Source organism: Vigna umbellata, chromosome 10 (assembly GCF_029865625.1).
Source record: "Vigna umbellata cultivar VRB3 chromosome 10, Vumbellata_1.0, whole genome shotgun sequence".
Classification (NCBI taxonomy): Eukaryota; Viridiplantae; Streptophyta; class Magnoliopsida; order Fabales; family Fabaceae; genus Vigna; species Vigna umbellata.
This window is the reverse complement of record NC_142174.1, coordinates 4,180,878-4,202,443: the sequence shown is the minus strand read 5'-3', so window position 1 is coordinate 4,202,443 and position 21,566 is coordinate 4,180,878. Positions and strand designations below refer to the sequence as shown.

Sequence of the window (21,566 nt, the reverse complement as noted above, 5' to 3'; positions counted from 1 at the left end):
TTTAACATAACTATGTGATCATGAATAAGCAAGGTCAATCCTTGTTTGGTTCACTTTTCAAAAAAAAAAATTTAATAGTTTATTTGTATTATTATTTTTAGGGAAAATTAAATATTTTGAAAAACCACGTCAATTTTATACATTTAATTAAAGGTACTGCTTTTGAGCAAGCGTAGTAGGGTGCTAATATCTTTCTTCCGCGTAATCGATTCTCGAACCTAAAATCTAGTTTTTGTAGACCACACTTTTATTTTACGGTTTTCTATAGTTTTACCAGAATAAATTATGGTGACAACTCTCAAAATCTTTTTCTTAAATCTGTTTATTTTCGGTTCATCGTCCCATCACGATCCCGGTTGTGACAACTGTTCTACCCATTAATTTGTAGAGAGGTAGGTTGTTCCAAATTTGTTGTTGGAAACGGAGTTCTAACAACAATTGGGCTAGAAGAAGGAGTGTAGGGTGCCACCTTTAAGTTCAACGCTTAGTGTAACATCCCCCATTTTGGGATGTTATGAATAATAATTAAAATTAAGATATTCCAAAAATTTTATAGCACGGGAAACAATATTCATAAAAACTTTGTTATTTAAAACGTGTAGAATTAAAACAAAGTCCTAGATGTTGCATAAATATTATGCAATTACATAGTACCGAAATAAATGAAATAAACAACATAGTAAAATAAACCCAGTAACATTATTTCTAAAGTTTAGAACATAAACACTTTAAATAAGTCTGAGTCTTTCTCACGCTCTCTCGTCTCTATCATGCATACTGAACATCTGCAATATCCTCTATTCCTATATAACCACAAGTCATACGATCATCGCAAGACTCAAAAACAAAAACAGACAAGTATGGGTAAGCTACTATTAAAACAACCAATAATAACACAATATATGAATGACAAATAAACTCAACATAACAACAAAACATTCATCCAAAAATACATCAACAACTAGCTCTTCCAAAAAGATTCACATTATCTCTTAACATTCAAATTTTAATTTTATTCTTTTATTTTCTAATACCCCTTATATTAATTTCTACACCAATTAATAAAGGTGAAAGATCATTTTGCCCTTGGGCCAAAAATAAAATTAAAATCTAAGTTTCTCTGAAACTCTTCTCCCTAAGAATTGAATTCACATCCATTTCATCCTAAACAATACTTCTACCAACAAACCAACACACCATATTGATAATATCACACACACACATCAATCACTCAATTATAAACATACAAATCATGTGTTGCACTTCATTAATAATCACTACAAGAAAAATTGCAGTTACATACGACCAAAATTCACATGTAACCTTCAAAATCTATATATAAAATTGTATTACATACAAATTACATATGGATAAAAATTTATATGTAAAAGGGTTGTAGGTATGTTATATACGAATATATCTGTATATAATTACATACGAAAAAATCGGTATGTAATTACATACGAAAAAATTTGTATATTACATACAGATAAATCCATATATAATTACATACGGAAGAATCCATATGTAATTTTATGATTTTATAAAAAAAAATTAAATGATCCCACATCTGCATCTAATGACTAGAAGTTTCAAACACAACTACCAAATTGCCAAAAAAATAGTATTAATTTATCAAATAATACGATCTGATTATCTTTTACGATTGATGCATTACATGAATCAATCATAAACTACTTAAAAAATGCAAAAGAATAAACATCAATAGTGTTCATGACTTGCATTCTATTAGTACTGGAATCAAATTGTTTCCTTTACAACTTGTATGTTTATAAAAACATGACAATAATGTCCATCAGCTAGACTATAATCAAAATCAAGCTTGAATGGATATATAGGCCATTCATGAGATACTGAATATGCAAAATAGATATGGGAGCATCTTGTACCTGCAACAACAAATAAAGATTAACATGAAACATGATGCAATACACTAACTTAACTAAAATATAGTTTTTCATCAATCAATGGCAGTTGAGTTTCAATCAATGGTTTCTTTCAAGAAGAAAAGATAACTAAGTTTTATTTTTTATAAAAAAATAATTTAATTAATATTTTAAATGGTGAAAGGTGCATAAGAACAATTCCTTCTCAGCTCCTCCACAGTTTATGAACAATGAGAACAATAGAGTCACAACTAGATTGACCAAATAAAATCGAAAAACAAAGGGTATAAGCACTCAAACCAATAGACACTAGCAAATGACATGCAATAAATGTAAGAATGCAGAAGACAATAAACATGATAACAAGAATGGAAATTATAAAGAATGGAAATTATAAAGAACATATATGCCATGCCAAAATTGTCTAACAAAAAAAGTTAAGAATTTACGTAAGTTAAAAAGTCAAGCATGTCTCTAAATATATCACTCAAATAAAAGATTTGCTGATCTTATAATCACACTCAAAATTAATAAAATAAGAAAAATTTAAGTTTATCTCAACATGTTTTTTTTTTTGTTTATATGATCCTTTGCTAGTAGTATCCTCTTAACATACGTTAAAGAAATAGACTATTTTACTATTTTGCTAAGTGGATTAATGTTTTTTTATCTTTCTGATTCAGTGCTCATTAATTCCTTTTTTTCTTAGCAGATCTTAAGTGTCTCGCACTTCTGCTTTTTTGCATTGACATACAAAAAAACTTATAAAATGCAAGTAATTTTGTACAAAAGAAGAAATTAATTCTTACACGTTAAGAATATTATTTTCTTACAGGTATATATATCCCAGTCAACAAGAAATTATATCGAAGATAAAACTAGGCATTTTAAGGCTTTATTTTAATATTTTTAGATTTAAAAATTCTAATTCATGACTAATGGATGTTATTTTCGGAAGAGTGATGCGGAAAGACTAAAATATAGGATATGAACTCCTTATGAAATAAATAGAATTAACTTGCAGTATAACTTAATTAATTATAAAATAACTTTAAAGTGAAGTTTGAGAAACCGAGAAATTTATTTTTGTCATTGAATCCTCGCTGCTCTGGCTCAGCTCGGTTGTATTTAGACCTGTCAATTTGGCCCTCCTTACATGGTTTGGCCCTAACCCACGTGGGTTGGGGCCAAAAAAATCCACAGGGCCAAAAAGCCCCTCGTAGAAAAAGCCCACAGGGCCAAAATATCTTCAAAAACCCTGTGGGCCAGGGCCAACCCATGGGCCTTTTTTTTAGAAAAAATGTTCATTTTGAATACAAGAAAAAATATAATTAACTCCTAATTTGTTACAAAAATAGTTACTATAGAAAATAAATTGAAATTTTTATAAGAGGAGAGTTCTAAAATCAAGAAGCAAAAGCAAAATGACAATATTTATTGAGTTAGATTCTCTAAGTATATAATTAAAGGATCATTTTATAAATTTGAAATTTAAATATTTAATTTCACTTTTTTTTAAGTTATAAGTAAGAAATTAACTTTTTATCTAAAATTATCCTAATTGAAATTTAAGAGAAGATTTTCTCTAATTGAAGCTCTTAATTTAAAAAAAAATAGGCTTCTTTATTTTCTTAGAAAGTTATTGAAAAAGAAATTAAATATAAATAATTTTCTTTTTCATTTTATACTCAACAAATCATGTAATAAATAAAAAGAAAAACTCATAAACCTTGTGCACACTGAAGTTGTATTCGCCCATAGAATTCAATCTCGTCGTACTACTCACTCAAAATGTTTACATTTTAAATGTCATAAACATAAATATAAACATAAACATACATTTATGTTATGTGTTCTAATTGAAAGTTAAAAATAAATTATTTAATGTGTTAGTTAAAGAATTAAAACACTATAACATTTGTCATTCTTTAGTACTTTAGGTCTATTTAAAATTTTCATTTTTTTATAAATTTTTAAGAAATTAACTTTCTTTTTATAATATATCTTATGGTGATTTTGAGAAAAGATTACGAGAGAGAAAAAAACAAAAAATAAAACATAAGTTTAATTTACACATAAAATATTAATACTATTTTTGATCAAAAAAATTTAGATAATAAATTTTTGAATTATTTTTAATTTTAAATAATTAAAAGCAGATTGAGTGATATTTTAGAAGTCGAGGAAACAAAACAGTGATTCCTTTTAAGAACGGTAAAAGCAGTGCAAATATTAAATCAAATTAATATGTTATTATCTTTCTTTGGGGTTATTTTGATATTACTAATTATATATAATTTTCTAATAATTGGTGTTTGCAACATAAAACATAATTTAATTAAAATTGACAACAAAATAAAGCATTTTTATAATATTTCAGTAAAATAAATTTGTAATACTATTTAGTTGTATAAAATTAAGTGTGTGGTTTGCAATTGTTTTTAATTATTTAAAAAAAGTGGTTATTTTGAATATTAAATATTCTATTATACTATAATTAATTAGTTTTATTTAATAATTTGAAATAAGAAATCAATTACATGAATATAAAATTTAGTACTTTTAATAGTTACTATTAAGAATGTTGAAGTTTAGTTTCCAAAAAAATTTTAGTGGGCTAAACCCACCTTAACCCTGACCCTAACCCCCTTGAGAGGGGGCTTTGGGGGTTGGAGCTTTTTTTTGGTCCCCATTTGAGGGACTTCTTAAGAGAGTGCTTTTTCAAGAGTGGGTTAGAGCTAGTCCCGGGGTCATGGGTCAAATTGACACCTCTAGTTGTATTGGATCATTGAAACAACAATGCTTATTAAGAGAAGGCATTTTATTTTTGACAGCAATTTGATACTGAACTGTTGAAATTCCTATTCTGCGAACATAACCATTTGAAAATCATCAATGTTCTGAAAGATATATGGCCTTCGGAATACTGTTGAGGAACACAGCCCTTGCAGCAAGGTCAGTCGAAAAGCGTCCCAATGCAGCAACGGTAGCAGTATTACTACCGAACTTCTCAATTCCTCGAGAGATCATGCAGGTGTGACTTGCTTCCACCACTACTATCACATTTCCACCTATCAGTGCAGAAACCGTTTCTGCGATCTGCTTGGTCACCCTTTCTTGAACCTGCAGCTTAATACCATAAAAGTGCACTATTGACTGCAAGAGCCTTTTCTCAATGGGATGAAACCCTTTGGAAATGTAGTATCCTATGTGAACAACACCATAAAATGGAAGCAAATGATGCTCACACTGTGACAAGAAAGGCAAGTTCAGCTCTGAGTGTATGTTTTCATCAAAACCTACAACCCCATTAGTGTTCAAAGCACCATTCCCAAGCGAACCATTCAGCGCGCTCTCAATGCTACTACATTGGAAGTTCATCAGCCACTTGGTATATCTAGCAGGAGTCCCTTGTAATTCCTTCCTAGTTGGATCCTCACCTAAAGACTTGAGAATTGAAGCTACTGCAGTGACCATAGCAGGGTTCATTTCTTCATTCTTTGGTGAAACTTTAGAAGAGAAAGAAGGACACCAACAGTGGTCCAATGACCCCTTATCAATAATTTTGTCCTTGTCAATGCCCCTAAAGTTAAGGAGACCGAAAAAGTCAGTCCACAAGTTTGCATCTTTGTTTTGAAAAACACCAGAGCCTGAAGAAACGAGTATTCCCAGGACCCCTTTGTGGTTTGAGTGAAGAGAATTTGATTCCATGTCTGGAAAGGGAATGTGTTTGCATTGAAGCAGAACAGCAACGCCTGTGGGTTGTATTCCTTCATGCAAAGCGGAACAGACCTGATTTGCAAGACGCTGAGGCTCTTGGAGACGTTTTGCAAAGACATCGGTGACACGAGAGAGTTTGCTTAAACCGAGAACTCTTTGAGCAGAAGGGACATAGCCCACATGACACTTGAAATAGAATGGTAGCATGCAAGACTCACAGTAGGAGTAAAAGTCAAGGTCTCTCACAATCACAAGTCCACCTACTCCTCCTGCATCACCAACTTTGTTCTTTTCTACTCCGCCTTCAGGGAATAATGCACCTTCCACAATTTCCTTAACACTTTTAACATAACCTGTTAGATCATAAGACCCTTCTTATCAATAATTCTGGTAACATAAAGTCCAAAAAAGTATCTCAAGTTCTATTTTATTATAACTTGAGAGTATCATTCAATGTAGTAGTAGAAACAGAAGAAGATTTAATAATGAAGAGAAGGATAAATATTTGTCTCAGTACAAGACAAGAATTAATATATTTTATTTATAATTTTTCTTTTTAGTTTTATTTAATAATTCATATGATTGAGAGCATATGTTTGATCTTTAATGATTGTTATATGTTTTTATTAAAGAAAAATCAATGTTAATATGTCATTATTTTTAAAGAAATTTTTAACAATATAAAAGATAAAAGACTTTAATTACATATAAACATGTCAATTACTAAAGGTTAAATATCTATTCAATTATCTTAAACACGAGGCTAAACAAGATTAATAAATTTGAATTTTTTAATAAAAATATGTTTTTATTATACTAAAAATGGATATCATAAAATATGAGTTTTAGGGTTTAGAATATAAAATATAAAAAATAAAATAAATGATAGTTTTGGTTTGTGTTGGGAGAGAAAAATATTAGGGTTTAGAATATAAAATATAAAAGTTAAAATAAAGGATAGTTTTGATTGGTTGAGAGAGAAACATTCGACAACTTGCAACGTGTCAAATGCACATCCAAGGAAGAGTTATGATTAAAAACAGCTTACAATGTGTGAAATGCATATCCTAATAGAGTTATGATTAAAAATTTCTTGGCAAAGTAGTAAATAATAAATATTATAGAAATAAAATTCATTTAAAAATTTTCATTCCACCGTTGGAATAACACAAAGGAAAATATGTTTATTTTCGTTTTATTAAAAGAAAACCCTATAAGTTACTTTTTCAAAACATGAAAAAAAAATGAGAATTTGATATACTTTCAGACTCATCTTACAGAATATCTCCAAAAAAAGAAAAATCTGCTACAAATTAAACATTCATTATAACTAAGAAAAATAGAAAAATGAAGGACCTATGGTTCCTTCACGAAGGGCTTTGGCAACACGAAGTGGTGTCTTTTGAATTCCTTCTCTATTGATATCTTCTCCTAAACCCATCAACAAGACTTTGACAGCATCTTCAATGGAAGTTGTGTTGGTCTCTTTCTCAAAGAAGTTTTCACTACCACACATTCTGTCTCCATTCTCACGCTTTAAACCAACCTCACACAAATGCTCCATTCAAACACTGCACAAATATCAACTCTCAAACATGATTTATGCAAAAGACCTTGTTCTGGGCATCTCTCTATTGGTGACATGCTTCGTATTTATAGAGAAAAAAAAAGTAAATGGTGTAGGGTTGACAAGGAAAGAAAGAATGTGGCTCAGTCTTCTACGTGCATATAGTAAGAGCATGTTTTACCTTTTTATTTGTTATCTTTTAAGATTTTGTGGGAAAAGAATACTGAATTTGATGATAGATGCAGTGTTTTTCATAAATATTAAATCATATCGTTTAGGGAATTTATTAATGCAATAAATAATAAAAGGGATTACCAAAACAAAATTACATTAATTAAATGTGATAAACATTATATTTAATAATAGATTGAAATTCATTATTAATTACATTGAAAAAATGCATTGAGATTAGTACTTAATGTTTATATATATAAAAGATCTGAAAATTAATACAATGATTTTGAAAAGATAAAAATAAATATAATAATTTATTAATTTCCAGAAATAAGTTAGTGTCGGGTTGTGTGTATTGATATTGTTGGAAGAATAAATTAATTAAAATTATTTTTTTATATTTATTGCTTGGTTGCCTAAAGGGCGTTGTACATGGTTTATATATTTGTTTGTGTGCATAAGTATAAATGAAATTGGATGGTATAGTGGGTAGATGGTGTTATTGTGTTTTTGGTTACGTGTCCATCACTCGTTTACTTCTGGGCGAAGATTTTTCCGATTTATTTCATTTTTGTTTCTTTTTTAATATAGATGGGTGGCCCACCTAATGTAAATTTTTAGGTGTTGCTCCCTCCATCTCCCCTTTTTTATTTTGCCCATCACTAAAATTTTATTTTTAGAGTTATTATTTTTTAATTTTACACATTCACAACCTATTTCACTAATAACCTATTCTAGTCTCGAGTAAAATATTTTTTTTTCATTTTAACATTATACTTCTTTCTCTCTTTCTTTCATCGTTGTGAGATACTACAAGTTGCAAAGGTTGGTGGTGGTGAAAAGAATTATCAAGCAGTCTCCCTCTCGTGGTGCATTCGTGGTGCACACTACAGGAAATGCGTTTATTTCCAGTGGCTTTTTACCGACGGCCTATAAGCCTTCGGTAAGTCATTCCTGAGTTCAATTACAGATGGCTGAGAGGCCTTCGGTAATGTCTTCGAAAAATTTTAAATTGTTCCCTCTCTGCAATTCATTTTCCCACCGGCCCTAATGCTCTCGTCGCCCAAAACCTTTTCCTCCAACCCTTCTCCTCCAACCCTTCTCCTTTGCTCCTTCAACGTTACCAAGCCCTAATCTTGCTCTCCTCTGGCCAAATTTCAGAAATTCCCCTTCCCCTATGCCAAATTTCCGAAATTCCTCCACCGCTACGAAAACCCCAAGCCGTTCTCTCGCGGAGTTGTGGTTGTTGGTGGTGTGCAGAAAGATTGACGCGTTCCATTCCCTTGCCATAGGCCTCTTGTAGAATTCCCACAACCTCTTCATTCACTTTGTCGCCAACAACATCGCCATCACCATCTTCCTTAGACTCGTACATTTTCACCAACCGCTTCTCTGTGTCCTTCAGAAGCTTCTCGTACGCCTCGTGCATCTCGTCCAACTGCAGCACCGACTTCCAGATTCGCTTCTCCGTCTCCGCCCGCTCCCGGGCCTCCCTCTCCTTCTCGGCCTGGTGGGCCCGCCACTCATGAATCTCCATCTCCGCGGGCCTCGATCTCCGCCAGCCTGGCCCTGGCGCTGTCAACTTCCTCGTGCGTGGGCAGCTCCCCGATCAGGTTCAGGACCGTTCCGGCCTGGGCCACCTGAGATACGACCCGTCCCATGGAGGCCATGATGTCTGGGTCGGCGAGGTGCGGCATTTGGCCCACGATCTCCGGGGCTCGCGGCTGCTCGAGGTCGAAGTGGTCGGAGTCGGAAAGGATGGGAAAGGTTTGAGGGTTGGGATCCATGGCGTGAGAATGAGTTTGGGGTTTGGGAATTGGGAATTGGGAATTTGTTATGCGTTTGGATAATTTGGAATCGATTCAATGCAGCGTTGAGAATATCATCTTTGGAACTTTGTTTGGTTTAGTTAGAATTAGGAATTTGACAGTAACTTCTGATTTCATTGCTTTCATTGCTGCACTGAAGTAAAAATTTAGAATGGAATCTGCTACAACTGAGTTCACTCACTGCTTACCCCCTTCTTTCGCCCTTCGAAAATTACCGAGGGCTTTTGCCCTTCTGTAATTACCGAAGGTCAGTGGCCCTCGGTAATTACCGAAGGCTTTTGGCCCTCGGTAATATTTAGCGACAAGAGATTTACCGAAGGATTTTTGGCCGTCGATAAGCCTTCGGTAAACACCCTTTATCGACGGCTTATGGCATTTTCCGAGGGCTTTTGGCCTTCGGTAATGCCCTACTTTTTTGTAGTGGCAGTGCGTGTCGTGCTTCCTCCAGGTGCGTATTCGAATAAACCTTGAAAACAAACCCTAAAATAAAAAATGTAACCTTTAAACGGAGGTCACATCCTTCAACGGATGTTGACATCCGTTGAAGGATGTCACCTCCTTTTAAAGGTTACGTTTTTTATTTTAGGGTTTGTTTTATTAGGGGACATCCGTTGAAGGATGTCACCTCCGTTGATGTATACTTCCTCACGTTGGTCGACGCTCCTCCACACCACAGCGGCGACACTCCTTCACACTACGACGACAATGGAAGCTTTCAAACAAAAAAAAACTGGGAAGAAAAAAGAATGTAAGCGTGGGAGGTGGGGAAGTGAAACGGAAATGGGGAAAGGGGAAGAAAGTTCCGTGCACTACAAAAAAGAAGGGCATTACCGAAGGCCAGAAGCCCTCGGAAACAGCCCAAAACCGTCGATAAAAGGTAATTACCGAAGGCTTATCGACGGCCAAACAGCCCTCGGTAAATGGCTTGTCGCTAACATTTACCGAGGGCTTTTGACCTTCGGTAATTACCGAGGGCCAAAAGCCTTCGGTTATTACCGAATAGCTGAAAAAAAAAGTATAATGGAGGGTACTCAGTCAGGTGAACAGGGGTCTGGTAATCGTTTACACCAACCCTGTAAACGATTACCCGAGAGAAAATTGGAATTTGTACAGAAAGTCCAACACAGGTACTCAGTCAGGTGAACAGGGGTCACCATTGAAAAAAGAAGTGACTTTTAGGCACTTTTGCACTTGTCTTAGGTTGTTCCTTGTGTTTCAATGGTGGGAGAGGGAGGTTAGTGATGTGATTATGTCCCAATGATGGAGGAAAGTGATGTTTTGGCACCCCATGATGGAGGAAAGAAACAATGTTTATGAGATGAGCAACTTGAGTGGGATAACATGCTGTCAACTTTGACCTTTGTTGGCTATTTTACTGATAAATTTTCCCACCGACCTCCAAATGATGTGATTATTTTTTTATTAGAAACTAGACTCAAAAATATTTCCAATGACTACTAATTTGTAATTTTTGGACATCTGAGTTGGTACAGTTTATTGTTTCAAGTTAGCGTTTCATATATTTTTGCCAACTCTGACCTTTGCTTGTTCTTTTGCTCATAACTTTCTCCACCGAACTCCAAATGAGTTGATTCTTGTTTTGTTGGAATCTATACTCAAAGACCTTTCAAATTATGCCTTAGAAATCAAATTTACACCTTCTTTGACACTGTAATCGATTACAAGGACACTGTAAACGATTACCCGAGAGAAAATTGGATTTTGTACAGAAAGTCCAACACAGGTACTCAGTCAGGTGAACAGGGGTCACCATTGTTAAAAGAAGTGAGTTTTAAGCACTTTTGATCTTGTCTTAGGCTGGTCCTGGTGTTTTAGTGGAGGAAAGTGATGTTTTGGCACCCCATGATGGAGGAAAGAAACAATGTTTATGAGATGAGCAACTTGGGTGAGATAACATGTTGTCAACTTTGACCTTTGCTGGCTAGGTAATTCTTTGCTTTTGACAAGTTTCCTAGCTTCATTCCACTAGTTTAGACATGTTAGGATGTTCACATACCTTAGAATGAGTCTACATTAGGTGAAATGACAATTTGTCACCTTATAAGTACACTTTTTAGGTACTAAATACTCAAACTTTGAGTTTTAGGTTATTGTTTTGGTTTTTATGGATTTTTTATAATGTTTTAGTCATATCCTTACATTTGGAAACATAAACCTGCACATGCCAACCCAGAATCGAAAATTGGAGCAAACAAATTTTCAAACACTACTTGATTTGAACACTGCACTAGGAAAATGCTTATAATTTGGTGGTTTTAAACCCAATATTGATTGGAAGTCATTCAGCAGCTCAATTGTTGCATCAAACAACTTTGTATCATCATTTTAAAGATGTTTAAACACAAACAGTTTGAAAACATCTTGCAATGTGAATTCACTGGTTCACTTCCATTTTAAAGCCAATTTTGATGGTTTAAGAGATGATTATGCATATAGGCATAAAAATGACCATTTGAACAGTGCACACAACTTTAAAATGGAAAAATAAACTTTCTCAAACTTTGTATATGCACAAACACAACAACATTCAACAAATCATACTTGCTATAGCCAAATATGCATGAAAATGTTACCAAAACTACACCAGAATTTAGAATTCAGTGAAATGAAATGAAGACAACAGTTACAATGACTCTAAGACATCCTAAAACACTTGATATAACTGCAGAGAATCAGCTAGAAGAATTTAAACACCTAAGACACAAGCAAAGATATCAATCACGGTGAAAAGATTGATCAAAAAAGCAATAACAGCACCTTGATTCAGGATTTATTAGCAACTCAACTATGCTTTTTGCACTTTAGTGATTAATACAGGTTGCTATTACTTGGAACATGTTTCATATCATTAAACAAACTTGCACATTGCTTAAGAAACAAAAAAGTGATGGTGTAAAGACCAAATCTGCATATAAGCTAACATATGACCAATTCAACAGTACTATCAACTTTAGAACACCAATTTAAGCTTGTTCAAGCTTTCCAATACCATAAAAACAGCAAAATTCGAAAATCAACCCTGCCATAGCCAATTTATGCAGCAAATTACACCATTATAACACCAAAATCAGATTTCAAAACAAGCAAAGGTTGGACAACAATTTAATTGACTCAAGAATGTGTAACTGTACTAAACTAAGCTACAATTAAAAGGCTTAGCATGACCAAACTCAGAATGAAAAATTCAAAGAAGTTGACCAAGGTGAAAAACTACAATTAAATTCTGAAACAGTGAAATGGTAAGGATTTTAGGAACCAAGCTATGCATATTGCATTCCATTGCTTATTATGGTTGGATACACCTTAAGCAACCTTCAACAACACTAAAAGATACAAATGGTAATAATCAACAAATGCACATGACTAAGACAAAACTGAAACTGAAAAAATAAAGCTACAAATGACACAAACAAAGAAGAATGAGAATGACAATTATAGCAGAAGATAGAAAGTAAAGAAAGAATTATGTATATTATGGAAAAGGTTGAACACAGATCCAGTTGAGACTTAATTTGATTCCTTGGCAACTGGTGGTTGAAAAAAGTGCAAGATCTGTGTGTATGAATTTAATTGAGGTTACCATATTTATAGGGTGGGCTTCTACTTCCAAATAGGCTCATTAACATTCACTTCTATCATTGAGCTGGTGCAATCACGACATCTATATTGCAATAATGGGCAGTTCCTCTACTCACTCTTTCCTTATTTCATATGTGGGACTATTATGGAAGCCAATTTCAGGGGGAAACAGTGAATAACTTTGGCAGAAAGTTATTTTGGAAAGGTTGAATGGTAGGGTTACTTAACAAGTAACCTCTCCTACTATATGCTCATTGTGTAGTGTTATTCAGTTTTGTGAGTTATTTGAAGTTTAGGTGTAGGGAAAAAGGCTCATTCCCATCAAGGCTATAGTATTTTAGATAGATCAATCAACAGCAAACTAAAACAGCATCAACTACAGTTTCTATGCTCAAAGTGCACAATTTATTTCCCATCAAGGCTATCATCAAAATAGACAACTCATACATGCTCAAATTGCAAACTTTACAATCCAAATTCAATTATGATTGGCTCTCAGTTCATAAGGCAATTAACAGAACACAATGAGCATGACAAACACAACAGAATGAACTTTACCTACCTGTAAATGATAACTGTTGGACACTTGAGTGCAGCCCTTTTGCAACCCGCTTTAACCTACTGTGTTGGAACCTTCCACACCTTCTGTCACTCAGACCTTGTACAATAATGGACAAGTTACATTACTAAAACGTAACACCAACAAATAGTAATTATCAAACACCCTCTTACGAAGAATAAGGGCTCAACACATGCAGGTTCAATAAGAAACCTACTTACCTTGACGGTAGGGGAAGTAAGGCAACACAAAACCTCCACCGCAGGGATTGTCCACACCCTCCCTCTAACATAGCCTCCTCCACAGCACAAAAGGCAGCAACTCAGCCTCTACCGTAGAATAGTCGTCAAAGAAAACCCCTAACCAAGATGATAGAAACGCACCACCCAACCTCTCGTAGCGACAGCACCAAACCAGCTCCAAGCCTCCCCTCACAACCACCAACCGAAGAAGGAAGCCAATGTTGATTGGGAGCAAAGGACAAACAATTTTCTTGGACTCAAATGGATTGGGGAATCAAGAAAGGGAGTAGTGTTCGGAGAAAGAAATTTCGGGTAAAGGGAGAAAGGAAGACTTGCGCGAAAACAATTTGGGACAATGGGAGAGGGAAATCCCAAATTCGCATTTCATTAAGTCGATGCTTATACCGACGGTCGTAAGCCTTCGGTATTTCCACTCAGCCATTATCGACGGTCACAATCCTTCGGTAATTACCACCTCACATGCCCTTCGGTAAAGCCTTCGGTAAATCGATATTACCGACGGTCCAAAAAGCCTTCGGTATTTATCCTTCGGTAATTACTGCATTTCTTGTAGTGCGTGGGTGGATGCTAGGAAAGTAAAATTAGGGTTTCAAATTATTTAAAATAGGGTAAAAGTAAAAATCTTTTTAACTTAAGGATATAATTGTATTTAAAATAATGTGGGGAGGTAGAGGAAGTATAGGGTGGTGGTGGAGGGAGCAACATCCAATTTTTTATTAAGCCTTTGGGCTGGTGGGGTCGCGGGTTTCATCAAAGAAAAAAAAAATAACAATAATGTTAGAGAGTTGCTCCCTACACCACTATGGACTACTCATTGCATTTTCTCATTCCTTTTTTTGCCCTTTAATAATATTTAATTGTTGGGTTAATTTTCACCAACATCTCCTATATGAATATATCCCCACTTCCACAGGAAAAACATCTCCATAGCCCCCACACAAGGAACACACAAAAAGCATCTCCATCCCCGTATTGTTTACTACAAACACACTGTATGTACAACACAACTAACCTCGTCAGTGTTTAAATCCTCAACAATTCAATTAATGCATTCTTATATAAAATTTTAATAACCCTTGGGTCCTATGCTTTCATCCTTGACGCACATTTCAACCCCTTGAACGTTGCCCCAACTCCATCACCTGCAAATTCTCTGTATTATAAATAAATAATAATAAATGTACAAAAGTTAACAACCTAAATATAATTAAATTAATAACTTAAAAAAACAAGAAAACGAAAAGCGAAGGCCTCAACGAATATGGAAGATATGTTGGACCTTCAATGGATGTTGACATCTGTTAACGGATATCGACATCCGTTGAAGGTCCAACGGATCTCCCATATCCGTTGAGGCCTTCGCATAGCAAAGATCACAAAGCATAGATCATACAGTGCAGAACACGGACAACACATATCATATAATCAATTACAATAGAAAAGCAAAGAAGTACCAACCTCTTGGAGACCAAACGAGAATAAGAGAAAGGGAGAGTGGGGGTGGGGCTACAGAGAAATAACGAAAGGGAGAGAAAGAAAGAAAGGGAGAGTAGGGGATGAGGTTGCATAGAAAAAGAGAAAGAAAGTGAGTTGTGTGTTAATTTTATATTTTTTGTTGAGTTGACTTTTATATGTTTTTTTGTGATAAAGGTTGTCATGGTTAATTTTTGGGTGTATTTTCAATTTTACTTCTTTATTTTGGGTTGTACCTTTCCTTTTGTTGAGAGTAGAAAGGTAAATCTCTTCGTCTTTGAGAGACGGTGAAAGATATGAGTTTTTTCGTCCTTGAAGGATAGTAGAAGGGTAGAAAGGGATGAATTTCTCGCTTGTAGGGTTCCAACTCATGTTGAGTTTAGGGTTGAGGTGAACAACTTGGAACAGGAGAGATAGGTCTAAAACTGTGGTAGAAGACCACTCGAATCGTCTTGTTTCGATAAACTGGAATGTATTATGAAGTATAGAAGTTGACATAATGTTATAATAATGGTTCGTACGTGTTGTCTGTGCTGAAGAGCTCAATGGTATATGTGCTTGTTAAGGGAATGGTTGTGGGACATTGAAGATGATTGTTGTAATTTTATAGTGTATTGATGGTTATTGGATGTAATTGAATTAACAACTATGATATAAACTTTATATTAGTGATTTGATGAATTATTCTGTTAGTTTACCCTTGCGTTTTTCTTGTGATCGTGTTCTACCTACGATGATCGTATGATTTAGGTTTTTATACGGGAGCAAACGATGTTACAAGTAGTCTTGTAATTGTTTAATGCGACGAGGATAATAAAAATTTGGAAATTTTATTTCTTTGGGAATTTTTGAACACAGACTACGTTTGTGAATTTGTTGAATGGATTAATGTTTTAAACTTTTAAATAGTTGTTACGAGTTTCAATTAATAATATTAGAAAGATTTGAAATAATATTTATGAATTGTTTTAATAAATTATATTATTTTTATACGAAAACAATTTATAAAGGCAAATTGTTTAACAGTGAGTGTTTCTGATTTTTTCAGTTCGGACTACCATATGAATGACAGAGAAATAGTTGGAATGAGAAAGATAAAAGAGAAAGAGTTAAGAGGAATGAGGAAAGTGAGTAAGGATTTGGGGGGTTTCTTGTTTTTTTAGTTTTGATAATGAAAATTATTCAAATATCCTTTACTTTAAAACGTAAAATCTATAATATATAAGGGTATTTTTATCTACTAAAACCCGATACACATCGCTAAAATGTACGAACTGAACAAAAAAACATACGCAAATTAGCAAATCCCATATATATATATATATATATATATATATATATATATATATATATTTATAAATAGGTGATGATATGTATTGGTATACATATACTTACATGTGTGTAAGTTTCGAGTAGTGTTGAACAATTTTTTTAAGTTATATGATGTTTATATGTTATTTGCATTGTTATTTATTGACGAAACCAAATGTTAAATAGATGTGAATCTCATCCTTAAAACAATATTTGTTATTTAAATATTGTTGATTTCCCTTTTTTTTCTAAGTTCTTCTTCTATATAGCTTTTATTGTCTTTGTTCCTTTGGTCCTTCTTCTATATAACATTAGGCTTTATATTTATTTTTATTTTATTGTTATGTTGTTGAATTTTGATAACTTGTATTTTACATTTTGTTATGTTATTTTTTAAAAGGAAAAACATTAAAACTTGAAACAAATTTAGTATTAGAGAGTAACACTCACATTTCCACACACACACAAAAAAATAGATCATACAATATTTCAACAATCTCTACCAAACTAATGAGTTTGAATCTTATAAAAATATATATCATAGGTTACTTAAATATTCAATTTTAAGGTATTACATTTATAAATAAGTTTTAAGTTTTAAATTTATCTAGGAGGCACACATATAATCAATCTTCCAACAATATCATAGTTATTTGGATCCTACCAAATAGTCAAATAGTTGATTAAAGTTTGGAACAACAATACATATATTCATTTCATTGAAATAAAATACATAGTCTATAAAAAATTATGCTTTCTAAATTGTCTGCATCATAATAAAGAATAAAAACAAATATCTTTCTAATTTTTCAAGCTGTGTATAAATCAAATTTAACTCGTAAAAAATTATAAGTATTTATAAAATAATCACCCAATCATATTTTATATAATATGTTAGAAGTATAATATATGATTAACATTTAGTTTTACATATGAAATAGTTCTAACAGAAAAATATAAAAAAAAAATGTATATTGACTGTTGTAAAAGAGTTTTCAGCAGTTATTTTTTGCAAATTATGTAATGTATAAATCAAGTTTAACTTGTAAAAAAAATATAATTATTTATAAAATTGGCACATCCGTTAACATAAATGAAAAAAAAAACTGTGAATTTACATAAAAGAAAACAGGCACATCCGTTAGCAAAGTGGTGAAATGAACGGGAGAAGAAAAACAAAAATTGCTGATGAATGAAAACAAGGGAGAAAATAACTGCTACGACAATTTAAAAAATAATAATTATATTGTAAAGGATAAAATAAAAATAATAATTATGAACACAAAAAGATAATATATATATATATATATATAATAATAATAATAATAATTAAAATACAAATAAAAATAATTAATTTAATGAACTTTAAAATTGTAAAATCAAATAACCTTTAGTAAAAAGCTTTACAATTATCTACTTGTTATTCATTAATAAAACAATGCAAATACTATAATATTTAACAGATGTAAAACGCGAAAATAATTATAAAATTGTATAAATATTGTAAAACTCCTTCTAAAAGAAGTTACAAATATTAATTTAGTTTTTCTTTAAAAAGTGAGTTAAGGATGACAATATAGGTTGATAAAAGGAGTTTCATTTTCTCATTTTCAAAGTAAAAATGTATCTTCATCTTGTCCTTATATCTAATGTATATAAAACTTTTACCTTATCATTACTCATTCTGTAACGAGTATAATCGTAAATACTTTCTTACTATTTTTTGTATTAATTGAAAATTTTAAAAATGAAAATAAAAATTACAATAAAGTAAGGTTGATAATCTGGATCAGTTTGCTTTATTTTGGTCTGTTCCACATTTGATATGCAAAGACAAGTTAGGTTAGCTCTCCTTGTATAAGAAATACAAGCTAATTTCTCTAACTCTTGTCTCGTAATATGTTTAATCCCGAAGTTTCCTGATGGCAATCCGCATAAGAATTTTAATGTCTTTACTTTTATTAAATTAAATTAGTGAAAATAATAATTTCTATAATTGAATTTCTTAAAACAAGTAATGCTTAAAACTTCTAGGGAGAGCATGCTACAACATCTACTTCTAGCACCCCTCACTCTAGCCCTTGAAGATGCGAGGTGATTTTGTTCATCAAGGTACTGAACATGGCTGGCCTTAAGAACTGCATGAACTCGGTGGGGTTGATGATGGCCTAGTGATGACAACTTTTCACCACTAGAAGGCCCACGCTGTTGAGAAGGGCCAACTAATGCTTAAGGTGGTTGAGCTTGAGAAAGAAAGGATTGATCTCCTAGCTAAAGTTGCAGACTTGGGAATGATCATCGACTTGGAACTCCAAAAAGGAGGAAGGGGAGAAAAAAAATTGAAGGAGAAGGAGGATAAACCTAAGGCCCTAAAGGTTGATGTGGCTAAGCTGAAGACTGAAAGGACGAGGTGGCCGACCTAAACCGGGACCTCGGCAAGAACCTCTCTGACAAGGATTTGGAGTTGGAGCAAAGTTCAAGCCAAAACCAAACTATTAACTTGAAAGCTTGGAATCTTGAAAAAGGAGAGACTATATGAAATATAGCGGTCGTTGTTACAATGAGAATCCACTTATTGATAGGAATAGTCGATCGATTGAGACAATCGTTTTAGGTAATTAAAGTCTAATTAAAAGCACAATGATCATTTATGGGTAGTTAGCAAGTATATTAGCATGTATTAATATAGTTAATTAACGGTTTGATTGTCTATGAATATAAGACATTAATGGTTTGATTGTCATATGAAATATGAATATACGACATTAATGGTTTGATTGTCGTATCAAATATGAATTTACGGTATTAATGGTTTGATTGTCATATCAAATATGAATATATGGTATTAATGATTGATTAATAGGCTTGATTGTTATAAGTACTACAAATATACAATTGATGGTTATTGGATGTAATTGAATTAACAACTATGATATAAACTTTATATTAGTGATTTGATGAATTATTCTGTTAGTTTACCCTTGCGTTTTTCTTGTGATCGTGTTCTACCTACGATGATCGTATGATTTAGGTTTTTATACGGGAGCAAACGATGTTACAAGTAGTCTTGTAATTGTTTAATGCGACGAGGATAATAAAAATTTGGAAATTTTATTTCTTTGGGAATTTTTGAACACAGACTACGTTTGTGAATTTGTTGAATGGATTAATGTTTTAAACTTTTAAATAGTTGTTACGAGTTTCAATTAATAATATTAGAAAGATTTGAAATAATATTTATGAATTGTTTTAATAAATTATATTATTTTTATACGAAAACAATTTATAAAGGCAAATTGTTTAACAGTGAGTGTTTCTGATTTTTTCAGTTCGGACTACCATATGAATGACAGAGAAATAGTTGGAATGAGAAAGATAAAAGAGAAAGAGTTAAGAGGAATGAGGAAAGTGAGTAAGGATTTGGGGGGTTTCTTGTTTTTTTAGTTTTGATAATGAAAATTATTCAAATATCCTTTACTTTAAAACGTAAAATCTATAATATATAAGGGTATTTTTATCTACTAAAACCCGATACACATCGCTAAAATGTACGAACTGAACAAAAAAACATACGCAAATTAGCAAATCCCATATATATATATATATATATATATATATATATTTATAAATAGGTGATGATATGTATTGGTATACATAAACTTACATGTGTGTAAGTTTCGAGTAGTGTTGAACAATTTTTTTAAGTTATATGATGTTTATATGTTATTTGCATTGTTATTTATTGACGAAACCAAATGTTAAATAGATGTGAATCTCATCCTTAAAACAATATTTGTTATTTAAATATTGTTGATTTCCCTTTTTTTTCTAAGTTCTTCTTCTATATAGCTTTTATTGTCTTTGTTCCTTTGGTCATTCTTCTATATAACATTAGGCTTTATATTTATTTTTATTTTATTGTTATGTTGTTGAATTTTGATAACTTGTATTTTACATTTTGTTATGTTATTTTTTAAAAGGAAAAACATTAAAACTTGAAACAAATTTAGTATTAGAGAGTAACACTCACATTTCCACACACACACAAAAAAATAGATCATACAATATTTCAACAATCTCTACCAAACTAATGAGTTTGAATCTTATAAAAATATATATCATAGGTTACTTAAATATTCAATTTTAAGGTATTACATTTATAAATAAGTTTTAAGTTTTAAATTTATCTAGGAGGCACACATATAATCAATCTTCCAACAATATCATAGTTATTTGGATCCTACCAAATAGTCAAATAGTTGATTAAAGTTTGGAACAACAATACATATATTCATTTCATTGAAATAAAATACATAGTCTATAAAAAATTATGCTTTCTAAATTGTCTGCATCATAATAAAGAATAAAAACAAATATCTTTCTAATTTTTCAAGCTGTGTATAAATCAAATTTAACTCGTAAAAAATTATAAGTATTTATAAAATAATCACCCAATCATATTTTATATAATATGTTAGAAGTATAATATATGATTAACATTTAGTTTTACATATGAAATAGTTCTAACAGAAAAATATAAAAAAAAAATGTATATTGACTGTTGTAAAAGAGTTTTCAGCAGTTATTTTTTGCAAATTATGTAATGTATAAATCAAGTTTAACTTGTAAAAAAAATATAATTATTTATAAAATTGGCACATCCGTTAACATAAATGAAAAAAAAAACTGTGAATTTACATAAAAGAAAACAGGCACATCCGTTAGCAAAGTGGTGAAATGAACGGGAGAAGAAAAACAAAAATTGCTGATGAATGAAAACAAGGGAGAAAATAACTGCTACGACAATTTAAAAAATAATAATTATATTGTAAAGGATAAAATAAAAATAATAATTATGAACACAAAAAGATAATATATATATATATATATATAATAATAATAATAATAATTAAAATACAAATAAAAATAATTAATTTAATGAACTTTAAAATTGTAAAATCAAATAACCTTTAGTAAAAAGCTTTACAATTATCTACTTGTTATTCATTAATAAAACAATGCAAATACTATAATATTTAACAGATGTAAAACGCGAAAATAATTATAAAATTGTATAAATATTGTAAAACTCCTTCTAAAAGAAGTTACAAATATTAATTTAGTTTTTCTTTAAAAAGTGAGTTAAGGATGACAATATAGGTT

The 21,566-nt window shown here is 31.9% G+C and overlaps 1 protein-coding gene across 1 annotated transcript; it reads right to left on the bottom strand.

Moving 5' to 3' along the window:
* Positions 1 to 4,718: 4,718 nt before the first annotated feature.
* Positions 4,719 to 7,196, bottom strand: LOC148191692 (GTP cyclohydrolase 1-like). Its single transcript, XM_088100985.1, has 2 exons — positions 6,984 to 7,196; positions 4,719 to 5,980 (listed from the first exon to the last, which is right to left on the bottom strand). Exons 1-2 carry the CDS (start codon positions 7,189 to 7,191, stop codon positions 4,800 to 4,802), a joined length of 1,389 nt encoding a protein of 462 aa, XP_087957111.1. The 5' UTR covers positions 7,192 to 7,196; the 3' UTR covers positions 4,719 to 4,799.
* Positions 7,197 to 21,566: the final 14,370 nt, after the last annotated feature.

Excerpts from the sequence above, each read along its gene's own strand:
- LOC148191692 (XM_088100985.1), bottom strand. The coding sequence starts at position 7,191 with ATGGAGCATTTGTGTGAGGTTGGTTTAAAGCGTGAGAATGGAGACAGA. Across the intron at positions 5,981-6,983 it reads CCTTCGTGAAGGAACCATAG|GTTATGTTAAAAGTGTTAAG; the intron begins GTCCTTCATTTT and ends ATGATCTAACAG.